We start from the raw sequence: 15405 nt of genomic DNA, 5'->3' as shown, positions 1-15405 counted from the left end.
GTGTGAAAAATCCATACCCTGAACAACATAGCTATGCTGAGCTAATCCCCACAGTAGACACAGCTAGGTCTATGAAAGACTGTTTCCATCTGTCACAGAGGTGGAGTTCCTACAGTGACTGAAAAGCCCCTTCCGAAGCTGTAGGCTCTGTCTATGCTATGGGGTTATGCCAGCATAGGTAGAGCACAGTAGCTACGCCGCTATACTCCCTGTAGTGTAGGCATGGTCTAGCTTAAGTCAACTGGGAACAGGTTTAAGCTAAACTAAAATAAATCATTCTTTAAATATAATAAGAGTATTTACAAAGGGGTTTTGTACAAGCTTAACTACAGCAGTTTAAAAATGGATTAAAGTTAAATGAGTGAAACTTTCATGTGTAATCAAGTCCTCATTCTGGGAGTTATATATATGCTATAGAATTGGCCTGTAAAATAAAATATTATCTTGCTTAATATAATTTCTTGCGCAATACAGTCATCTATCAAAAATACACATATTGCCCCAAGCTACTGTAGCAGGGATGACCAACCTGAGCCACATGCGGCTCTTCAGAAGTTAATACGCGGCTCCTTGAATAGGCATCGACTCCAGGGTTAGAGGTGCCAACTTTCCAATGTGCCAGGGGGTGCTCACTGCTCAACCCCTGGCTCTGCCACAGACCCCTTCCCCACTCCACCTCTTCCTGTGCCCTCCCCTGAGCCTGCAGTGCCTTCGCTTTCCCCCCCTGCCCCCCAGAGCCTCCTGCACGCCATGAAACAGCTGATCGGGAGGTACGGAAAGGGAGGGGGAAACGCTGATTGGCGGGGCTGCTAGTGGGTGGGAGACGCTGGGAGCAGGGTGGGGGAGTTGAGGGGGGGGCTGCTGACTTATTACTGTGGCTCTTTGGCAATGTACATTGTTAAATCCTGGCTCCTTCTCAGGCTCAGGTTGGCCACCCCTGTACTGTAGTATCTGAGCATCTCACAATCATTGTGTTTATCCCCACAACTCCCCTACGCAGTAGGTAAGTGCTATTATCCCCATTTTACAGATGGAGAACCGAGGTAGAGAGAGGCTATGTCACACAGGAGATATGCAGTGGGAATTGAACCCAGGTCTCCCAAGTCCTAAGCTAGTGCCTACTAGACCAGTGTTTCTCAAATGCTGCCACCGTGGCCACATGCAACCACTAGGGGCTTTTCGTGTGGCCATGACAGCCTCCTGGGTGGTGATAGGGGAGGGGGCAGGCGCAAAGCATCGGCCCCTCCCACTTCCTCCTTGTTCTTCCTGGATACGCTGCCCTGCACTGCCTCGGGAGAGAAGTGGGACAGAACGCAGCAGAAGCAAGGGGAGTTCTGGACCCACATTGGACAGGGGGGGTTTGGGCAGCAGGCTCCAGTGGTGGGACTTCAGGAACCTGGCCGTGCAGCCCCGGGCTCCAACTGCGAGGCAGAAGGTACTGAACCCGCCCTGGCTCTGGCCACGTTGCCCTGGCCTCCAGCTGCAGGGCTTCAGCCTCCAGCCCCTGATTCCAGCTGCGTGGCAGCAGGCTCTGGCCCCCAGCTCCAGTCCCAGGCTCTGGCTGGGCAGGCGCCGACCCCCAGCCGCATGGCAGCTGGCTCCAACTGCAGGGCTCTGGCCATGGGGTAGCAGGTGCTGACCCCCAGCTTCGGCCATGGAGCTTCAGTTGGTCTCTGGCCGCACGGTGACAAGCACTGGACCCAGGCTCCAGCCACGTGGCCCTAGCCCCTCGTGCTGATCTCCTGCCCCAGCTGCACAGCAGCAGGCACTAACCCACAGCTCTGTTCCCGGGCTCCAGCCACCAACCGCTGGGCCTTGCCACTCAGCAGCAAGTGCTGGCTTCAGCCATGCACCAGTGGGCGCTGACTCCTGGCTCCAGCCACACACCCCTGGGCTCCGGCACCCAGCTCCAGGCTCTGGCCGTGCAGCAGCAGGCACTGGGCTTGGGCGCTGACCCACAGCTCCGGCTGCACAGCAGCAGGTTCCAATCCCTGGCTCCAGCCACACAGTTCCTATCCCAGTCTCCAGGTTCTGGCTGTGGGTATTGTGCCCCGGTCCTGGCTGCATGGCAGCAGACACCAAGCCCTGGCTTTGGCCACATAACAGTGGGGCTCATCACCCATCCCCACAGCCCGTGGCCCCTGCTGCTGCCTCCCACGGCCCTGTATACACCCCCCCCCACCACCACCCCTGAACCCTGCTGCCTTCCTGGCCTTGCAGCCTTCCCCCTCATTGCCCCGGGCCCCGGCTTCCTCCCCCGGCCCCGCTCCATCCCACCACTGCCTCTGGTATTTAATTTGTTCTAAGTTTTAGAGTTGCCAAGCATAATAGCTGGTGATATTTTCTATTAAATAAGGGAAAAACCCTAGTCCCTAAGCACATGCACACTCCTACAGCCCCAGAACAAAGTGGAAATGGTGCAGTTCCCCAACACATGAAGAGACGAACGCAACAGTTCTGCAGCCTCTGTGCACCACAGAACCTAGCTCTTCATGTGCCTCCCTATGCGCTAGTGTGTGTGGAGAGGAGTATGCTGTCCAAGGAAGTTGGTGAATCTGTGACTTCTCAGGTACACGGGTCAACCCCCCCCGCCCCTGTCCCCATCTGCAGCAAGGATCTCTGCAAACTGAAGGCTGCAGGAGCAGCTACAGAATTACTCTGCTGTCACTTCACAGATTGGGGAGGATTCCTCATCCTAGGTACAGACAATTTACTCTGGCTTTGTGCAGGATCCAGGAGTTCAGTCTAAGTGAATAATATTAACGTTTGTATTAACAAACTAATCAAGACGTAGAAATCTTTCCTTTATGTGAACAGAAAATCAAGGCACAGGAGAATATATACAAGGAACACATACATATACAAACCTCGGGGGAAGAGGCCTAACATTATTCATGCTTATCAACACACTAATTAAACATCCCTTAAACTAATGAGACAATGATACATCCTGTTTGAGTGTGAGAAGCATAAGTTGTCATTTTACAATGAAAGAAAAATAAACAACATCTTTCCCCCCACTGAACTAAGATATAAAATAAATTTGGAAAGGTTAAACTCATCTAGTAATGCACAAAATCCCACGTGAAATGAAATACTACCCACTGGCAGGAATCATAGCATAAGATGGACCCGTTTCACCCATACAGTGCAAAGGAACAGTGCTTGAGTTTCAGCGCTACATAATGCCTCCTCCCATCACGAACCCTAATGATTATCACAGTTATGCCTTGTAGGTCATGTGTAGAAAAAGTGGTTCAAACTTCTACTTGTGACAGTGGTATAGATATCAGGCTGTCAGAGCCATGTGACTTGGTAATACACTCTTCTACACAGGTCATAAACCCTGGTTCTCAGCTCTGTACTCTAATAGTATTCTCTGCAACAATACTTTTAATGGGCTGAATCTGACTGTCAGAGACCAATTAGTATGACTATGACTGTTGCTTTAACTAGCTGTTAAATCCAGGCTCTCTTCACAATAATTATTGTTACAGAGCACCTTGACTGCCACTTCCTCAAACACCCCCTTAGAGAGATCCCTTATCTCATATTATACACAGAAAGTGAAGGGCCAAATTCTGATTTTACCTGCACCATCAAATGCCTAAGTAACTCCATAATCTCCAATCACAGGAAATACTCTGAATTTACACAAATGTGACTAAGAGCAGAATTTGGCCTTGTTATGACGTTGAGGACAGATCTGAAGCAACCCTGTGCACCTATTTAGAGCAAAAATAGATTGAGATTTTAATTATAAACAGGAATGTCAAATGACGACAACTTGTTTGGCTGGGTTTTTTTAAAGTAAGGACATTTAAATAGCTTTAAAGTTAATCAAAAATAAAGGACTTTTCATCCAAATCAAAGAGACTTGGAAGGTCTGTTTAACAGCCACAAACTCCTGTTGGATCCCAACCATAAGCCTTCAAACATAATTAGTAGTAAAAGCTTTGTAACCTCCAAGGCCTGAGGGTGGACTGTGTGTGGCTAAGAAGCTAAGTGATTAGTATTACTATTGTCTAGATTACAGCTCAGATTGAGACTGTGTTTAAACCACATTACATAATAAGAAAGGTTTACTGCTGATAAGTGGCTACATACAAAGAGTTCTGTCAATTAATATTTTTCAAAGTATGTCGCTAGAAGAAAATAAATCTTGGCCTTGTGATATAATGAGCCAAACTTGCCCTTGTTGTAACTCTGCTAACTCCAGTGGAACTACTTCAGGGAAAATCTGGACCAATATTGTTAATTAATACAAAGTCTCCAAAGAGAGAAAGTCATTTAAAGTCACGTATTTGACAAAAGTTTCTTACCTGTTTTCTAACAGCCTTGAAAAATATTAAAATCAGCTGTGTTTTAAAAATCATTTTTTTCTTTCCCACCGTGTTTGCTGTTTAATGTGTACATTTCACTTCAGGTGGCTCATGAAAACAGTTGTATGCCTTGCCTGCCTAGCTAGCTATCCATCCTCTATTTCTCGTTCACAGTACTATAATTTCCAAGTTGCAAACGTGACCTGGAGAATGTCTGAAGGTGAACAAAAATGGTTTCGCTCATGTTTTTAAACTAAGTATGAAACATTTCTGTCAGTATGAGGTTTGGTATACAGATAGTTACACCCGTTATTATCGTACCAAACCTACAGTAAATATGGAGAGGAAACTACCTGTATCTAAACAAAGATACTAGCAGCAATCTTAGGGCAAGGTGATGTATGCACCTCATTGAGCAGGGCACATGAGGGACTCCATGCTACACATCAACCTGCCAGTTTCAGGGCCACCCCTCATTCCCCCTTTCTCGTGCCTGCGGGCTGGGATCCATCCCCGAACTATCCTGCTCAGAAAGTCGTGTCCCTCCTGACTCCCCAGCCCTTGGCGAGGGGTCACCGCAAGGGGCTCCCGAACCATCGGGCGGCAGTCACGGCTGAGCACACGGGGCTGGCGTGCTCGGGAGATACGGGCAGGGCAGCGAGGGGCACTGTACCGACACAGCTGGATCGGGGGTGGGGAGAGCCGGCTCATAGGGAGCGGGAGAGCAACTGCGGCCCCGCACGGGTCTCTTCACGCAGGGCCCAGCCCGCGGGCAGCTGGAGAGGAGCCCTGCGCCCCGGCCCCGCCGGAGCAAAGCCAGCTCAGGCTGCAAAGTACCAGGCTCCCTCAGGCCTGAGCGAAGCGGGGAACCGCCCCCAGCCGCGCCGCAGGGCAGGCTGGTACCTTTCGCAGAGACGCCCTCAGGGCGTAATGCTCCCGCGAATACAGCAAGTGGGCTCCGTCCCCGGCGGCTCCAGGGGCGCGGCTCGAGCTGCCCGCCCGCAGCGGGGCGCGAGCGGGGCCGGACAGCCCAGGGCTCCACGTGCCCCACTCCGCGCGCGCCAGCAGCCCGCGCCAGCTCCGAGCCATGGCGGGGGCAGCGCGGGACGGGAGGGAACAAGACACATGCGCAGCCGCCGCCCCCCGCCCCCCGCCTGCAGCCAGGACCGAGGCGGGGCGCTGCCTGGGGTCACCTGCCCTGCACCTGCTCGGCGCGTTCCTCGCCGGGCTGAGCGGCCGGGCGCGTTGGGTGTCGCGACAGCTGCCCCGCGAGGGACCCGTAGCTCGCAGGCTGCAGCCCTTAGCAAACACAGGCGGGGCTACACGCTGTTCCCGGGAAGTTTCCGCTGCTGGGAAAGGCGCTGCAAACAGCCCCTCCCCGTGCGCCCGACTGTGTCGGGGACTCAGCCTGCTGCTCCAGTCGTTCGAATTTAGGGGTGAGAGATTTTTCTCTTCCTTTTGTTCAGTTGAGTTCAGTGAGACTTTTAAACGACTCGATCGTCCCGCCTTGACGTAGCCCCGAAGTAGTTCTTGTTCTCGGGGCTGGGTGGTTCAGGGTGTGCCACACGCATCATGCAACGAAAATGCAAACGTCTGACCATGTTCTTTGCATATCTTTTGCTAAGGAACACTAAAGCGTTGGTAGAAGCAAGAGTTTTTATTAAAACGAGCTAGTAAACGCAAGAGTCAAGAAACAACACGCTAAACAGAGACTACACGCAAATGCCCATTAGTACATTAAGCAAGTATCTGTCTCCTCTGGGGAACAATACTTAGAATACAATTTAGAATATTATCAAGTAGTGAGATATAATTAGATCATATAAAATGATAAAGAGATAAACAAGAGTCTCATTCAAGGTTGTTGTTGTTTTTAATCCATTGACAGTACTCGTTCAACAAGGACCCATGGAACTGAGGACAAACTAGTTATACGCTAAAGGTACAATAATGTATGTAGGAAATTTTTCTTTCATGCAATGACGCAGCCTCCTTTCTCTTTAAAAGGATTCCTATCTTCAGGAATACCCTGGACCAAAGGATCCTCTCCAGATCTTTCTTCAATGTAGTTCTTTATATCTTCAGAACATTTGGACACCTTAAATAAAAGAAGAAATAAGGTTCTGCTTTATACATAGCAGTCACATTTCCCATTAGACTATAAAGACAACATTCACTTCATAACATTCTTTTTCTCTTTCTTATATTTACATAATATGTAAAGGACCTGATGCTGCAAGTGCTCCACGTGTGATCACTGAGCACCTCCAAAATCTGGCCCTAAATTTAAAACAAAAACAAACACCTACTTGTGTTATAATAATCTCTAACATTATTGAAACTGAAGGGATGTTAAAGGTCAAGTTTCTTTTCTTCTTATTCCCACTACTGTTTTGTAAAATGTTTTTTTTTTTCTTCTGAACCAGTCAATAAATGGTTTATTTGGTGAGCTGTTTGTTCCCCTTCCAAGCATGTGTTTCATATTTATTGGCAAAAGAAGTAAAGGTCATATTTTTCAAAAGTGACGAGTAATTCTGGATGCATCAATACTTTGGTGTCCAACTTGAGATACCTTTTAGGAGCCTCCTTTTCAGAAAACACTGAGCGTTCTCCTTCTGAAAATCAGGCTTTTAAAAGTATCCCCAGTTGCACTCCAAAATCAATAGTCACCTTTGAAAATGTTGGCTAAGATGTATTTTTTAAAAAATCTGCAAGCAACAGCTTAATGTTGCATCACACATCCACATAAGCTTCTGTGTGAAAACATACAATATATCATAGTAGGGGTGATACACAGCCTAGTCCTGCAGTTACTGTGCATAAAAATCCTCCACTGATTTAAAAATAAAAAACTAAAACCTAATAATTTATTTAAATTAGGATCACAAAAACTCACATTATTTCAATGGTACTCATATGCAGAATCTGCTGCAGAATCATCAGAATTTGAACCCAAACTCAATGTAACATTACACATTTTTCCAAACAAATGCTTCAGTAGCCTTTTTTCTATTATAACAAAAGCCAACAGCCAAGGTGTAGTCCTACAATAACAAGCCTGTTGAGTGGAAGACAACAAATTCAACAAGGAAGCACATTTCACCTATCAGTTACAAAGGGTTGTTATAAAACAGCAGTTAGTATAACATCCTGAAAATTATGAAAAACACATTGACATTGTCCTTTCAAGCATACAGTGGTTCTCCAGTAGACACTTGTTTGCAGCAACACTTTGTAAGAGCAACCTCCCCCTATGAGCAACATTTACCCTGGGAGTGCTTTCCCTACTGTGAATTGTTGACACTCCCCATAACAACAACAGCCGCTTAGGAGCAACATAACTAAAGAGCACCATATGTTCCTACTCATGAGCATCTACTGTAATATGCTATGTGATATTTTGTGACAAATTCATAGCAAAGTAACGTGCTATCATGGGACTATAGTCTCCCTTCCAATTTAGAGAGCCACAGAAGGGGGGAAACTCCTAGAGCAGTGGTTCTCAAGCAGGGGTCCATGTCCCCCTGGAGGGGCCACAGGCAGGCTTCAGGGGGTCTGCCAAGTAGGGCCAGCATTAGACTTGCTCGGGCCCAGGACAGAAAGCTGAAGCCCCACCGCACTGGGCTGAAGCCCAGGCCCCTGAGCCCCATCACCCGGGGAGGAAGCCGAAGCCTGGGTGATGTAGATTTGCAGGGCCCCAGTGGCACAAGAACATAAGAATGGCCCTACTGGGTTAGATCAAAGGTCCCTCTAGCCCGGTATTCTGTCTTCCGACACTGGCCAATGCCAGGTGCCCCAGAGGGAATGAACAGAACAGGTAATCCTCAAGTGAGCCATGCCCTGTTGCCCATTGCCAATTTCTGGCAAACAGAAGCTAGGAACACCATCCCTGCCCATCCTGGCTAATAGCCATTGATGGACCTATCCTCCATGAATTTATATAATTCTTTTTTGAACCCTGTTATAGCCTTGGCCTTCACAGCATCCTCTGGCAAAGAGTTCCATAGGTTGACTGTGTGTTGTGTAAAGAAAGACTTCCTTTTATTTTAAACCTGCTGCCTATTAATTTCATTTGATGACCTCCTCGTTCTTGTGTTATGAGAAGGAGTAAGTAACACTTCCTTATTTACTTTCTCAATACCAGTCATGACTTTATACACCTAAATCATATCCCCCCTTATTTGTCTCTTTTCCAAGCTGAAAAGTGGCAGTCTTATTAATCTCTCCTCATATGGAAGCCGTTCCATACCCCTAATCATTAATCCTAATCAGTTGGCCTGCTTGCTGCCCCTTTATGCGGGCCCTGACTTTTATATGCAGGAGAAAACCAGTTATTGTGGCACGGGGGGGAGGCCATGGAATTTTTACAGCATGCAGGGGAGAGGGGCGGCCTCAGAAAGAAAAAGGTTGAGAACACCTGTCCTCGAGAAATGTCTATGCTCTGTACTCTCCCAAGGGAGAGAGATTTGAAACCCTACAGAGAAAGCCAGGGGTTCAGTCTCCAGACCCTATGGGCAAATCCCATGGATTCTGGAGATCCCCTTTGTTTATGCATCCCTCATTCTGCCTGATTGCCTCTTCCCTGGAGCAACATGGATTCACCTACAGAAGCAACAACTTGTTCCTGATGTCTTAGATATCTGGAATGTTTGAGGACTGCAGTCTGAATAGAGTTTCTTCTTCCCAGGTCTTCCCCCTACCATTTCCAAGAGAGCTCTGCAGAGGCACCGTTGGGAGGAGTCCCCAGGAAGAGGCTTCTGATTGTTTCTGGGAAGGGGAAAACTTGACACAGTGGCTATTCTTCCCATTTTTAGTGGATGTGGGCACTTCCTCTGCCTCATTTACTGTGTTTTGCTCAAACAAACAAAACAAAACCTACCAAAATAAGACACTCCATAGCACATGCTTCTCTCCCCAAAGGAAAGAGGATGCGGAAACAAGCAACAAATGATAGGTGCATAGTCACTACTGGAAGATGTTCAGCTATTATGGTGATGAATGTGGTATAAGAACTTATATATAATAGAAACAGAAGTAGAATAGTCATGACAACAGAATCAATACGTCTGGTCTACTTACAGTAGAGAGATTCTAATGGACATAGGTGCTGGAAGTAGGGATACTGGGGGTGCTGCGCTTCTGGCTTGAAGTGGTTTCCATTGTATACAGGGTTTACAGTTTGGTTCAACGGCTCTCAGCACCCCCACTATACAAATTGTTCCAGCACCCTTGCCCATGGATTATGAAAAGTTAAGTCTTAGGCCATAAGAAAGAACCCAAAGTTTTCCACTGGCCATTAAGTGTATCAAATAAGATCTAATTACCCATAACCTATGACTAAGTCACAGTAGGGAGGAACATAGGCCCAATGGTTAAGAACTTGGATCCCATCCTGCAAACTCTTATGCACATACTTAGCTTTACTACCGTGAGCAGATCCATTGATTTCAGTTGGGACTATTCATGATGGTAAAGCATGTGTGAAAGCACTTGCAGGATTGGGGGCTTAGGTTGTTTCGATCTTGGAGAGGAAGATCCTTTTTGCTTATGAGAAAAATTTCTCTTGAGTATGAATCTGTATATTTTTATTCACCGAGGGAGATTATTTTAAAGGAAATTTCCTCACTACATCATGTCAAAATGAGGAAGAGGGAGTTTTGCATTCGATTGAAGTCAAGGGGACTTTGATAGGCATATTTGCTTTTGCCCATGAGAGGAGTAGGGGATGTGTCTCTGTTTGCGCACAAAATTCTCATGTCAAATGGTGATTTATGCATATGGATAATCGGAAACGTAACTGACAGGAAATAAAAGACTGGAATGTATAACAATGCAACCTTAGCATCCCTAAAGGTGAGGGACACTCTCTTTGCTGGCATTCAGGAGATTCCCGACTATGCCTTCTCCTAAATTTCTCAGACTCTCAGCTTATTTACAATAATGTCCTTTCTTTTTAAATATGTTTAAATAGATTATGTGCAGCCTATGGAGTGTTTTTCAGTCACTTCAATGTTTTTGAGGCAAGAATCAGATGTTCTTATGCATTTATACACATTGCAAGGGGCTCTGGATCCTATTGGAGCTTCTTGGTTCTGTTGTAATATAAATAACTATAATCACTCTAATAAAAATCACTGACATCTATTTCATGGGCTAAAATACACCTCTGACATCAATATTTTGTTTCTGAGCAAAGTCCCTGAACCTGCAGGCTGTAACTTTATTCAGATGGATAGTCCCATTGACATCGTGTGAGTAAAGTTATTCAGCTGCTTAAGTAGATGCAGGATTAAATTCAGGGCCCCATCCTGCTCCCACTGAAGTGAACAGGAGTTTTGTCAATGACTCCAATAGGAACAGGAGCAGATCGGAAATCTATGTATCAAGAATGTTCATCTCCAGAAAACGTGCATGGTAAAATACATCCCACGTTGTTGACTGCATACTACTTCACAAGGTGAATCACCAGAAACAACAACAACAACAAAACACCTTTAACTTTTGAATCGACCCTTATGGACCACGGTTCTCCAACAACTGTTCTCTGTTGTCCTTCTGTGGACCACTTCACAATAGGGAGAGACTTTGGGGAATTCCTCCCAGGCTCCCAGGCCATTCTGTGTCTGGCCTGGTAGCCCTGCAAACCACCAGAAAGAACTCTGAAGACCAGACTCTGAGAACCACTGGCTTGTACGGTTTTGTTTTAACTAACAAGGCTGTTTTGAATGATAGGACTTGGTTTCTAGGAGCCAGCAAAATCATTTTGTGTTCTAGAACATCTCCAAAATGTCTATTTCCGATCCAATTCGGGGGGCGGGGGGGAATGCCGTGGTTGAGGTCACATATTCCAATGTTCAGCACACAGTGGATATTTTATCCCACAGTTTAAAAGTCTGAATGGTCCCTTGTCTTCATTTCCTCTTTGGAGAGCAGTTTCAGCTGCCCTGTGCCAACTACGCCACACCCTCGCTGAGCCCTTGGGTTTAGCTGCAGCGACTACCGAATTTAGCGCTAACACCCTGTGATTAGCTTGTTAATGTGTTTTCCTCCTTTTTTCTACAATTATAGAGACATTTCTCAGGCTGTGTCACTCACATTTAACCTCCACAGGTCTGGATCCTCCTTCCTATAGTTTTCAGAAGTTTTTAGCTCTGGTTTCTGTGACGGAAGGTAGCAGGTACAGTCACCAAAAGCTAAACTACGTGGGGAGCGAGAAACTAACCTAAAATCTCTTAAAGTTACTGCGCGTTAAGTATATTTTAAAAACACACAAAGACACCAAGGCCCCAATGTCTGTTTCATCCCTTCAGTTGTTGAGACAGACTTCAATGCCCACCTCCACCTTCTGCAAGAAGGGAGAGCTCGTGGGGTCAGAAATCCTTTCCCCAGTCTGAGATCGCGCGTGTGCGCCTTTCCTCCCATCAGTGAGCCCTTGAGAGGAGGCGAAACTAACCAGCTCATTGAACCGCGCTGGCATCTGTCTGCAGGTCTCATTCCACTCCCATAAAGAGAGTCAGCGCTTCAGGGGGGCGTGAAGACCCTTCCCCGCGCTGTGAGATGCACTGCGGCGCTTACCATTGAGAGGTTATTTGAGGCATTGTTGTGAACCTAAGGCTGAAAAGAAGCAGAGTAACTTCCAAACTGCCCCCTCCCCCGCCCCCCAACCCCGGAGACTCGAGAGCTAAAGATCTTGTTCACGCCCCAGCCTGACCTCCTCTCCAATCTGCCTCCCCGGGGCGATGGGGCTATTTCAGCCGCAGGCTCTCAGGGGGCTGGGCAGGGGGCAGCCTGGGGGAACTCACCGGTTGTCTTTCCAACTTCACTTCTTTCCGGAGCTGCTCAACTTCCATTTTCAGTTTATCCTTTTCGCTCAGATCCTCTATATTGATCGCCGGCATTTTCTAGCTGTAAGAAGGGGAGCGAGTTACCCTCTCGGAGGAGATGCTGGGACCCAGCGGTTCGCGAAAGAGCCCCCTCCCCTCCCCTCCCCTCCCTACCCCACCCCACCCCGAGGGCATGACTTACTGTTGTCCCGGGCGAAATTGACCCGATTCTCTGAAGTAACAACTTCCTCTCCAATAAACTCCCTCACGCACCTTCCCCAGAGTGCTCCAGTCCAGCTAGCTACTCACACCCGCGACTCCTGGGGTTTAAATCAGCAGCATAAGCTTCCTAAACGGATCAAACCCAATAGTGTGACCTCCACCCTTCCACCCTGACCGAGAGGACGTTTACACTAGGCACTGCACACAACAAACAACGATTTACTTTTCCCTCCCCTTCCTCCATTCAAACCTTCAGTTCTCGCCTTTGCTGTATAAATAGGTATCAACTCTTTTATGTAAACCTGGCCGGCCCGTAACGGAGGGGGTTGGGGGGAAATCGGGTAACATTGATTAATCCGTTTAAATCCCAGTGTATTTAATCTGGTATTAACACGGAGTTCGACACCGGTGTAATGCAGAGAACAAGGCGCGGAATGAGGAGGGCTGGCTGTTCTGGGGAAGAGGATGTGTGTGCTGAAAACTTTCTCCACAAGGAAGAAGCCAGACACATTTAGAACACACATCCTTTGAGAGGAAGCAGATTTGCTGAGGAAATGTCCGGCCTTTTTGTGTGCCGAATTCCTGGTGGTACCGAACGACAAGGCTGGTGGAGGAAAGCGGTGGCGGTTAAGACAGGCATATAGACTCATATAACAGGGTTGCAGCAAGAGTGATCTGGTTCACAGAGCACAGTCTGGAAAAGGACCACGAAATCCCCCTTGAAATTGTTTCTTCCTTGTGTTAAATTAAAACACTCTGTAAACATTTGGAACTCCTGATCCGTCTGACTTTCTTTTCTCTGCTGGGAAGGCGAATGGGAAAGGTTGGGTGGCCAACTCCGCGGGGAGAGCTGTGTGGTGTGACTCCAGTTAATGGAGTGCAATGTTTTCCAATCCACCCCCTTCCCCGCCCTTCTCCGGCTCTCTTGCTCTGTTTTCTCTCTTGTACAGCGACAGGTTTCAGAGTGGTAGCTGTGTTAGTCTGTATCAGGAAAACAACAACAACAACAAAACCCCCCAAAAACCAAAAAACTAAAAGGAGGAGTACTTGTGGCACCTTAGAGACTAACAAATTTATTTGGGCATAAGCTTTCCTGGGCTAAAACCCACTGCATCAGATACAGGCAGTGGAAAATACAGTAGGAAGATATATATACACAGAGAACATGAAAAAATGGGTGTTGCCATCCCAACTGTAATGAGACTAATCAGTGAAGGTGGGCTATTATCAGCACCGATGTATATATATCTTCCTACTGTATTTTCCACTGCATGCATCCCATGAAGTGGGTTTTAGCCCAGGAAAGCTTATGCCCAAATAAATGTGTTAGTCTCTAAGGTGCCACAAGGACTCCTCCTTTTTCTCTCTCCTTTGTACTGCCATTCTCCCCCTTCCAAGCAAAGCATTTTGCATAAGCAGCACAATTGCTCAAACAAAAGGCAGGGGGACCCGATTCAATGCCTGCCTATGAAAAATATGTTGTTTGGAATGTGGTTGTAGCCCTGGTGCTCCCAAGATATTCGAGTGGGGAGGTGGGTTTTTTTAGTAATATATTTTATTGGACCAGCTTCTGCTGCTGAGAGAGACAAGCTTTAGAGCAGATCTGTGCTGCAGAGCGTGTCTCTCTCACAGCAGGAGTTCCCCCAGTAAAAGATATTACCTCACCCACCTAATCTAATTAAAAACACCACTTTATCACTGTAGCAAGCCACAACAAGCATAGGAGAGAAGCATCCCACATTCAGAAGCAGCTTCCTTGTCTAATCTGCATGCAGCTCCTTTGCCAGGTGTGGAAGAGGTTGGGAGCAGCAGTGGGACAAGCTGCTGATTGAGGGCATGGTGTTGCCGAACTTAAACCAATCAGAGTTCCAGTTTTGAAGGAAGCTCAGCCAGCCCAGTGCCAATCAGGGTCATGCCTGGAGATATGAGTGTGGCATATGTGGGTACACGGATAAGTGACTGTGGAAGTATAACATTGTATAAGTATAACGTTGTATAAGGGGACATGCTGGATACATTGTATATGAGAGGGCATGCCAAAACGTGTTACAAAGTGTCTGAGGGAGCACACGTAGGGACAGTTAGCTTTTGAATGGAGAAGCAATTAAGATAGAGCCAGCACGTCTAAGAAGCAGGCATCAGAATGGAAGGTGTGAAGGGCAATTAGTTAAGTTAACTGGAAGCTGTTAAAGGAGATTGTTAAGGGTGGCAGGTAATTGAAGATAGGTGACTGGTCTCAGGGATCTCGAAGGGTGGTGACTAAAATCTTTTTCTTCTTTTGTCTGTGACTTCTCTGTAACTTGTTCTCCAAAAAATTGTATAAATTAAGAGACACAAGCCCCACTCGGGGGGCTCACTTCTAAATGTATTAGCAGAGCAGCTTTGCTAATAAAACAGAGTGGTCTGATAAATTGTGAGTCTGAGTCAAACTTTGACAATTTGGAGGTTCCACCGAGATGGCAAGGGGCTTCACTGAGGCTGTGTGATCCCTGACTGCCTTGCAGGACGATCGTGGCAGCCGGCGCCTGGACGCTTAGTCCAAGCGATCCTCCACAAGACAGAAAGGTACACAGCAGCAGCGCAGTCTACGCCATTGAACTTGTTGGTTCCCACTCTGTTCGGGTAGGGGTCTTTGGATCCAGCTTCTGGAATCAGACGTCTCAGGTAATTATTATTTTTGTGCTTTAACCGGTTTGAGGACTGTCTTGTCTTTGTGTCTATCCGTCTTCCCAGTGGTGTGTGTGAATCTGGGAGCCATCTCTGTCCAGAGACTGGCTGACCAAGGGGTCCCCGTCCCCATGGTCTGAATAAGTGGAATCTGCACAGCTGCAGCCGCACCACGCCTTGGGTATAATCCCTGGTGTGAAAGCAAGGGCAGTTGAGGCAGTAGCCTGTGGGCTCCTTTCTGTGTGTTGCACCAGGTACCGCTCTGCTGAGCCCGAATTTCCTTCTTGTGTGAGTGCTGTGTGAAGTCCTCCTGGATGGGTAATCAGAAGTCTAAGGTAGAACAGTTCCCTAAGGGAACTCCAGCTTATTTT

The 15405-nt window shown here is 47.3% G+C and overlaps 1 protein-coding gene across 4 annotated transcripts; it reads right to left on the bottom strand.

Annotated features, from left to right (window-relative positions):
• Positions 1–5964: 5964 nt before the first annotated feature.
• On the bottom strand, positions 5965–12808 carry LOC119565410 (guanine nucleotide-binding protein G(I)/G(S)/G(O) subunit gamma-11). Of its 4 annotated transcripts, none has more exons than XM_037890682.2 (3): positions 12618–12808; positions 12125–12223; positions 5965–6420 (listed from the first exon to the last, which is right to left on the bottom strand). In XM_037890682.2, exons 2-3 carry the CDS (start codon positions 12218–12220, stop codon positions 6295–6297), a joined length of 222 nt encoding a protein of 73 aa, XP_037746610.1. In that variant the 5' UTR covers positions 12221–12223; positions 12618–12808; the 3' UTR covers positions 5965–6294. The 4 variants fall into 4 exon arrangements, with proteins under 4 accessions (XP_037746610.1, XP_037746608.1, XP_037746609.1 ...); XM_037890680.2 differs by having other exon boundaries at positions 12125–12227; positions 12618–12806; XM_037890681.2 differs by lacking the exon at positions 12618–12808 and adding an exon at positions 12348–12528.
• Between the last annotated feature and the right edge of the window lie 2597 nt (positions 12809–15405).

The sequence above is a fragment of the Chelonia mydas genome, chromosome 2 (genome assembly GCF_015237465.2).
Source record: "Chelonia mydas isolate rCheMyd1 chromosome 2, rCheMyd1.pri.v2, whole genome shotgun sequence".
Lineage (NCBI taxonomy): Eukaryota > Metazoa > Chordata > Testudines > Cheloniidae > Chelonia > Chelonia mydas.
The sequence above is the reverse complement of the archived record's forward strand: the minus strand, read 5'-3'. Positions and strand labels throughout refer to the sequence as shown.